The sequence below is a fragment of the Callorhinchus milii genome, unplaced genomic scaffold (genome assembly GCF_018977255.1).
Source record: "Callorhinchus milii isolate IMCB2004 unplaced genomic scaffold, IMCB_Cmil_1.0 Scaffold5, whole genome shotgun sequence".
Classification (NCBI taxonomy): Eukaryota; Metazoa; Chordata; class Chondrichthyes; order Chimaeriformes; family Callorhinchidae; genus Callorhinchus; species Callorhinchus milii.
The window spans coordinates 40837592-40846189 of NW_024704746.1; the positions used below are offsets into that span (position 1 = coordinate 40837592).

Here is an 8598-nt window from a genome sequence, read left to right on the forward strand (position 1 = left end):
CTATTTGACTGCAGGTTTAGTGCAGGATACTGACTCTCCAGAAAGAATCGCTGATCAGTGACATCAATTATAGTGCCCTCAAGTAGTGCATTTTAAAAAAAAATGGATATGCACGCTTGCACACACACACACTTTAACATATCCACAACAGTGTTGTGGGCTAAATTTCAAGATTTGTAAATAGCAAATCCCAGATTTGTCACAGCCAAGAAGTTGGAACCCTCGCACATCCAAGGAGTTGTACCTGAAGGCAGCATTTCAAGGTGTGTATAGGTGTAGGTGTGTGCGGGTGGGGGTGGAATGAGAGAGATGAAAATGCATGGTCGTGTTTTTTTTTGGAGGGAAGATTTTGTGTTAGATTCAACTCCACGCTGCTGGCATACATCCAAATTGCCACCAACGAGAAGTTAACTGGGGACTGGCTTACACATTCTGAATACATGCAACATCCTGTGTGTGCCATTGATGATTTTTTGGGGGGCAATTCATGGGTTTGATCCTACCCCCAAGTGAACCTTTATTTAGCAGGTTCCGCAGCTGAGCCTACTTTGGGAAATGGTATAAATATAATTTGTACAAATACAAATACAATACAATTTCAGGTTCCCGTCACTCATAGTTTAGCTCCAAGCGGATACTTGTCAGTTCTCAGTGTAGCGGGGAGAAGAGAGAGAGCGAGAGAGAGAGAGAGGTGCAATACTTCATAATTATTGCCAGTGATATTATCACATAACATAACGCATTTTTTTCTCCCAAGTGTTTTCGCTTGAGAGACCAAAAATAATCTGTAAGATTAGAATGGATTGTTCTCCCTAGAAACAAAAAATCTCCAAAAGGGTTAAACAGAGTATAGACATTAATTGAAATGGCTTTATATATATGTATATATATACACACACACACATATCAATATATAATTGCCTCGGGGGGGGGGGGGGGGGGTCTGACTGTGTTTTTAGTTTGTGGCTGGACATACAGTTGAAAACGAGCTACAAATTAACTCTTCACAGGAGGTTTGACAAGAGTAACGGTTTTGCTTCAGCAAGTTATCAAAAGAAAGGAAAAGAAAACAAAGCAAAGCAAAGCAGCAACTCCACACACACACACACACACACACCACTCCGCTAATAACTGCAAAACACCCAGGTTTGGCTGGAAGTTCTTTGGTTCCGTGAAACGTTTGATTCCAGACACGAGCACAACACAAACATAAGCTCTGCGCTGTTCACGTTAACTCTTGCACTTCTCGAGGCTGAGTCCAGGATCCTGGAAAAGCAGCCAAACACCACAGATCCGTTTCATTGCACTTCTCTCTCGGCGCTGAGCACTGGGATCGAGTGTTATTGACGTCGATGATGGGAACTGGGCACAAATGAACCTTTTGGTGTTTTTTTGGGGTGGGAAGGGGGTGGGGGGGGGGGGGTGGGGGGTGGGGAGGGATACTTTCAATGCTGTACTGGAGTAAAAACGTGAGTAATACGGGGAAGGTGGGTGGGGGAGTATAAATGTACACTTCACATCGATCTACAATACAAGCTAAATATTGGGAGTGCATTCACTCTCAGCAGCTCTATCCTGGGACACGCAGTAATTCCGCAAATATAATTTGCATTCTCAAATAGTTTGCATTTTTAAGAGCCCTTAAACGGATTTGTGGAAAGCAATTGATATCTGAATGTCCATGCATTATGGTGCAGTAAACCTGCTCGCTCGACGCTGGCTGTGCAGTCAAATGTCAGGGTGTCCATCATGTTAAAACTTCAAAAGTTGCTTCAGTTCAAAACCCGAGGTGATTTTATTTAGTGCCTCTGCTGCCACTGTCTGATTTCTGTACTGTATATAAATTTTTTAAAAAAACTCATTCAGTCAACTCAGCCGTCCAGTTTCAGATGATGCGGATTAAATGCACAACACGGAATGAATTACTGGGCAAAACGATCTTTTTTTGGGCCAGCCTGCAACAAAAAAAACAGTCACGAGAACAATTTACTGTACTTCTGTATCGTGTAAAACTGTTCCATCAATTTAAATGCAGTACAGCCAGCGCACTGCAACATTAACCCTTCCAGGGCAAACTTGCTCAGCCGCCGTCCCCCTCTGCTAAGGTCTTGTTGCAACTTCCAAGAATGTGCAATGGACAAGTTTGTTAAACGCACAGTTCCCGGTGGAAAAGGTGCAGCTGTGTTATATACACACACATACATATATATGCAACTAACTAACTCACTAAATAAAAGAATATCGGATACAGATTCTGGGAGTGGAAGCTTTCTTTTTTTTAAATAAAAAACGCAAAACTGGAGATGTCGCGAGGCGTTCGACCTCCAGTCATCCTCGCGCCCTGAAAGAAAAACACGATCTAATCAGAGAGAGAGAGAGAGAGAGAAAAAAATATATATTAAAAAAAAGTCGACTCTTTCAAAAGCGACGAGTTAATCACATCTTGTGCAAGTGATGCAATAGGTTGTTTAGCGGGTGTTAGGTTTGGGAGACCGCCCTCCGGGGGCTGTGCGTTTGCCTGAGCTGTCAGGAGGATGGCGCTGTGAGCTGCCGCTGCCTCACCGCCGGGGTTTTCACGCTTCGCTGCTATTACTATTACTATTACTCCGGGAGCCTCTGTAGCTCTCTCTCTCTCTCTCTCTTTCCACCGCAATCGGGATTGGGGGGGAGGAGGAGGGGGGGGGGAGGAGGGGAGGGGGAAGGGAGAGAGAGAGAGAGGGAGGGAGGGAGGGGGAGATGTGGGGAGGGGATGGGGAGGGGGTAGAGGAGAACAGAGGAGGGATTGCTTGTCAATAAACACAACGCTTAGATCATGGCGAGGTCGCTCTGAGCCCCCGAGTGAGCTCGTTCTCGAGTCCCAGCCCTGCGCTGCGAGAGAGGAGGGAGGAGGAGGGAGGGAGGGAGGGAGGGAGGAGGGGAAAGGCGGGGCTGTTGCAAAGCTCAGGCCAATTGCACGGTTCCCCCTTTTTAAATCGTCTTGTCCGTCACCCCGTTTCCTCTTCGTCAGCCTCCTTCGCCATATTGGGTAACCGAAAAAAAAAAGCCCAATTTTTTTTTCATCCGCCTTTTTACTAGAGACAGTTTTGACGAGAGATACGTTGTGTGTGTGTGTGTGTGTGTGTGTATATGTGTGTGTGTGTGTGTGTTTTTTTTAAAAAAAGAGGCTCGTCGGGGTTGGGGAGTGTTGTTGTGGTCCTTTGCGCCTTCGGAAGAAGCCTTCTGGGCATTTTTGTTTGTTGTTGCAGGTTCTGGGGCTGTGGAACCGAACTGCCCCGCGTTTCTGCTGTCGGCGGGGGCTTTTTTTGGGTGATCTGCAGCCAGGGGAGAGTGGGGTGGGGTGGGGTGGTTGGGTGGTGGTGGTGGGCGGGCGGGCGGGGGTGGGTGGGGGGGGGGGTGGGGGGATTTAACGAAAGGAGAGATAGAGAAGAAGAAGAAGAAGAAGACGAGGGAGGGAGGGGGGCAAAAAAAAAATGTCAAACGTACGCATTTCCAATGGTAGCCCAACGCTGGAGAGAATGGCAGCCCAACAACCCGGGCACCCGAAGCCCTCCGCTTGCAGGAGCCTCTTCGGCCCCGTGGACCACGACGAGCTGAGCCGCGACCTGCAGAAGAAACGCAACGAGAGCCACGAGCAGGACCGCCTGAGGTGGAATTTTGACTTCGAGAGGGACAAACCGTTGGATGGGAATTACAAATGGGAAGCCGTGGATTTCAAGGATGTGCCGGATTTTTACTGGCGTCAGACCCGGGAGCGAGTGTCGCCGGCGGATTGCGGTGTGGATGTGAACGGGAACCGTGCGATAGTTTACATTGGCACAACTGTGGCTCAGGGAAACGCGGCGGGGGATACGTACTTTGCGAACTCGGAGCGGAGCGACGCGGTTAAAGAGACAGCCGAGCGCTGTACGGACTCAAAGGAGCAGTGCTCCGCTCCCCGCAAGCGAACTGCGTCAGTCGGTAAGTGGCGGAGATGTGCGGTGCGGGAGCTGCAGGATCCATTTTCAAACAGAGCTGCTTGACCGCTTTCTCCTCGCAAACACACACACACACTCACACTCACTCACTCATACACACACACTCACTCACACATACTCACCCATACACACTCACCCATACACACTCACACACACTCACACACACACACAATCACACACTCACTCACACACAAACACACACACTCACTCGCTCCCTCAAAACACAGTGGTTTTCTTTCTCCCCCTCTCCTCCTCCACACACACACACACACATACACTTTTGCTGATCGGCTAAAAACATACACGTCGTGGTCGGACTCGTTTAGCTTTGAAATTCCCCTACGTTTGGGAAGGGATACTGCAACTTCAAAGGCTTCCCCACACCCCCCACAACCCCCCCTCCTTTTTTTTTGTATCTATAATAATAACCCCCAAAAAAGGCATTTGTAATAGCCCCGTTGTTGTTTTTTTTACGCACACACACGACACCCAACAGCTCTGCTCGGATTGCGGTGTCACTGCCTCCCGATGAACATGGCAACACCACTTCAAAACACAAGCGCGTAAATAATACCTTCCACCACCGAGAGAGAGACACACACAGCGATGGCCACTTTAAATCCAAAAAATAAATGCAAAAAATAAAAAAAAAATTTTAAAAAAAAGGAAAGGCAAACACAATTGCGCGTGTTTTTTTCTTTCTCTCTCTCTCTCGTCGTTGCAGATTGCTCTCCAGAAGCGAAAAGGGTCACCACGAAGGCAGAGTCCGAGTGGTCAGCGAATTCTCCCAGTCTGAGTGCTTTCGAGCAAACGCCGAAAAAATCGATTCCGAGTGGACATCACACATAAAAGAAAAAAAAACACACACAACAAATCTCAAGGTACGTCTTTTATTTTGGGGGCTTAAACCCCGTGGTCCCGTCCAAGCAACAAAAAAAAAGAGAGAGAGAGAGAGAGAAGAGTTTTGTAAAGTTACGTAACGCAATTTTTTTTTAAAAAAACAAAACAAAAATTAAAGGTAGAGAGGGCATCGGAGCTCCGCTACCGGTGAGCTCCAGCTCTCGGAGGAATTCGGGTTGGAAGTTGACCCGACTTACTGTCTTGTCAATATCACCGATGGCTTCTGCATTGCTACATTTTCAAAGCGACACGTATGCACAGGTGATCATTTGCAGCTGCCTTTCAAATAGACATCATGCACTGGCTCCTGCACTGCCCAAACGTGTTGGTGTCTCTTCCCTCTCCCTCTCTCTCTCTCTCCCAGTACGTAGGGAACAGTTTTAATGACTAATTGTTATTAGATGTAATGATACTGTATTGGCTTTAATACCGAAAGGCTGGCTGCAAAACCAACGTAATACCCAGATTGTGCGGGGGTGGTGTATAACCACAACAAAATGTGTGTGTTTTTTAAGCTTTATGTATTGGACGTGTTTTTTTGTGTGTGTGTGTGTGTGTTGTTGTGAAGGCCGCTCCCTCTCTTACAAAGGGGGTAGAATAATGGGTAGGTTTGAGGCTTATTTAATGGGCGCAGATACGTTCCTTATTTCAGGAGTTAAAGTGTTAAAATCTTTCAGTAAACACAGAGTACAAATGAACTCAATAACATGATATACTCTGTCTCTCTCTCTATATATACATATACGAGCTCAATAACATAATATACTCTCTCACTCTATATATATATATAGAGAGAGAGAGAATATATCACGTTATTGAGCTCGTATACGTATATATATATATACATAGAGAGAGATATATATTATACAAACATGGTGGCTGCTTTTGCAACGTTTCCATAATTTCTTAGGACATGCTTCTGAGTGAAGGGCAACTTGGGGAATAGACACGGCATCAGCCTTAATAAACACATGAGACTAATAGACATAATGTAAAAGCGAGAGGGAAGGAGAAAATAATGATGGATTAAAATGCTGCTTATTTTCCCTCATCTGCCCATTTTGACCTCTTAAACTGTAAAACAACGATGGCCATAAGACAGTTGTCTCCCAAAGTACCTTATTTCTCCCTGATTTTATATTGGGTTTAAATGTAGACAAAAGTTACCAGACCTCTGTACCAATGGATATCAGTTTTCCCCACATTTTAGCATCCAGCGCACAGGTGTTCTCTCTCTCTCTCTTTCTGACAAATACCATTAAATAAGCTCACACCAATGAGGTCATCTTTCGAAAATTGCGCAAATAATCTTTAACAGCTTCCAACCCCGCTTGAAATCGCCATTTAAATCACTATTGTATTCTAGGAAAGTGTGGCTAAATGATGAGCCTGGTCTTTCTCGCTCTCTCCCCCCCTCCTTACATAATCGGAAAGGGAAAGCTTATTGGAAAGGGTCACTTATTGAGTGATTCCTTTTTGCTTGCATTAGAAAGTTTGACACATTGAGGGGGCCTGTTAGTTAAATTGGCAATCGAAACACACCTCGCATGTTTCATGTTTGCAACAATGTACCCAACTGCCTTCCTTGACGTGATTTGATGTCCTGCATTAGCAAAAGATTGCTTGAACCAAGACTTGCAAACCGATAGCCCAAGTTGTGGGTACAATACAGTTAAACTAAAGGCTACACGAAACCAAGGTTGGTTCTAGGTTGCTCCTGTTCTCGATGATAGCTGTCTTCTTGAGACTAAAGGTGTGAATTGCTTTCATCATTTGCGTGCGATCAGGGGAAGGGTATTGCCATGTACCGATCGCCTGGCGCAGTACCAAGTTGAATTCAGATTCTTCCAACTGTACCCGATTAATTACCGAGTTTTTAAGTGGTCAGCGTGATCGTGCCAAATAATTCGAGTGATTACAACGTGATAAATAACCAGCTCTGTGGGCACTCGGTTACATTTAAAGCTACATTACCAAACGTTGCACTGAACTTGTACATTCCCTCTTCTGTTTCAGATATGAAGATGCCTTTTCCTTGTTCATCCGTGGCAGTGCTTGACGAAGCGAGGAGGACCTCCTCAGAGACAGACATATCGTTCCCTCTCCCAGGGAGGAGAGCCCAAGCACTGAACCCAAGTGAACACTAAACCGCCTCTTTTAGAGTGGATGTAGCGCTGTGCAATTAGGTTCTTCCTCATCACTTGGCTGATTTTTACTACCTGTGTATATAGGGTTTTTTTTGTAGCACATAAACAGTCTTTTTTTTGGGGGGGGCGGAGGGAAAGTTGCTCAAAAAACATCAAGAGTCTCTAGCAAATGTATGACTTGAATAGTAGCAGTGTAGTTTTCCAATGCTGTTAAGTTTTTCTGAACTGCCAAGCTACAATACCTGTGTATTGTATGTTAAAAAAAAATCTAAAATGTACCTGTGTACATAACTTTGTAAAGACACTGAGAAATTATACTAACTTATTTATGTTAAAAGAATTGATGTTTTTGGAATCTAGAAGATAATTTTCCGTTAAGCCAAAGTGGCGTTTTCATGTGCATTTGTAAATGCTTTATTGTAGAGTTTTTTTTCCAGTTTTTTTTTTGCCTGTCATNAAAAAATAAGGCTATGCTTGAAAGAGAGAGCGTCCTGAGCCAGACTTGTACCCTGCCTTAATAATGGTTATATTTCTCGTGTTTTTTGTAATGCGTGAAGAGATGCTGACGTTTGTTTCACATCAAGAAATCAAAATAAAAAATAAAATACTGTACTTACGAGCGTCAAGGTTATTGAAAGTACCTTACAGCTTTTCCATCGTGTTGCAAAAAAGTGGCACATTTCCACACTGAAAAGTAATTGATTCATTTGAGTGAGGAAGCCTGCATTTATAAGGGGGGAAACTAAGTTACGTGATTGACATTTTGTATCTATCCTTCAGGAGATTGACCAAGTCACCTCGATGCCAACAGTATCTCCCCAACATTTTCGGAACAAATACTCCTACCACCTTCTTGAAAAGCTGTCTTCCCACTTTTAGTCCCTGAATATATTTCTGAACCCACTTCTTGATAAAGATCAAAATGATGCTTCCAGCTCAGCCCCAACCAACTAACAAAACAGTTTAATTGCTCAGCAGACGTTAGTTGTTCAAGTCCCCACCTCCCCCACCCCTTATTTTGTCTTTTTTTAAAAAAAATAACTGGCCCCTGTATGTGTGTATGTGTGTGTGTGTGCAAAAAAAAATACAACAAGAAACGGCAGCAATCCCAGACAGGAGGGTGCATTCTGAAATCTTATTGCGACAAGGTGGTCGGGGTGGGTGGGTGAGGGAAAGAGAGAGAGAGAGAGAGGGTGCGGGCTGGGGGTGGGGGTGGAGGAGGAGGAGGAGAGAAAGACATTCCCGACTCCAGCAATAGTAACGAGCTGGTGCGAGGCGTAAGTGGAGCTCGGAGGAGCTGGCAGCGCGCGGCGGGGGCAAGGCGATGATTGACAGGCCAGCAGCCCGAGGAGCAAAAGCACGCCACAGCAGCGCGGCCAATCAGCGCCAGGCTGGCCCTGACCTCAGCCAGCGCCGCCACTGCGCCTGCGCCGACTTCTCCCACCCCCACCCCCCTTCCTGCATCCCATTGACCAATTTCCCGCACGTCGACGCCCTGGGCCGGCAGCCCGCCAGCTCCTATTGGAGGCGGCGGATGTCAATCACTCACGTGCTCCTCCGACACCACCATAGGTGGT

At 45.7% G+C, this 8598-nt stretch overlaps 1 protein-coding gene across 1 annotated transcript; it reads left to right on the top strand.

The window, feature by feature from the left end:
• The first annotated feature begins 3430 nt into the window (after nucleotides 1–3430).
• On the top strand, nucleotides 3431–7633 carry cdkn1bb (cyclin-dependent kinase inhibitor 1Bb). Its single transcript, XM_007894554.2, has 3 exons — nucleotides 3431–3957; nucleotides 4699–4855; nucleotides 6891–7633. The coding sequence occupies exons 1-2, from the start codon at nucleotides 3471–3473 to the stop codon at nucleotides 4821–4823; spliced, it is 612 nt and encodes a 203-aa protein (XP_007892745.1). The 5' UTR covers nucleotides 3431–3470; the 3' UTR covers nucleotides 4824–4855; nucleotides 6891–7633.
• Nucleotides 7634–8598: the final 965 nt, after the last annotated feature.

Excerpts from the sequence above, each read along its gene's own strand:
- cdkn1bb (XM_007894554.2), top strand. The coding sequence starts at position 3,471 with ATGTCAAACGTACGCATTTCCAATGGTAGCCCAACGCTGGAGAGAATG. Across the intron at positions 3,958-4,698 it reads CAAGCGAACTGCGTCAGTCG|ATTGCTCTCCAGAAGCGAAA; the intron begins GTAAGTGGCGGA and ends TCGTCGTTGCAG.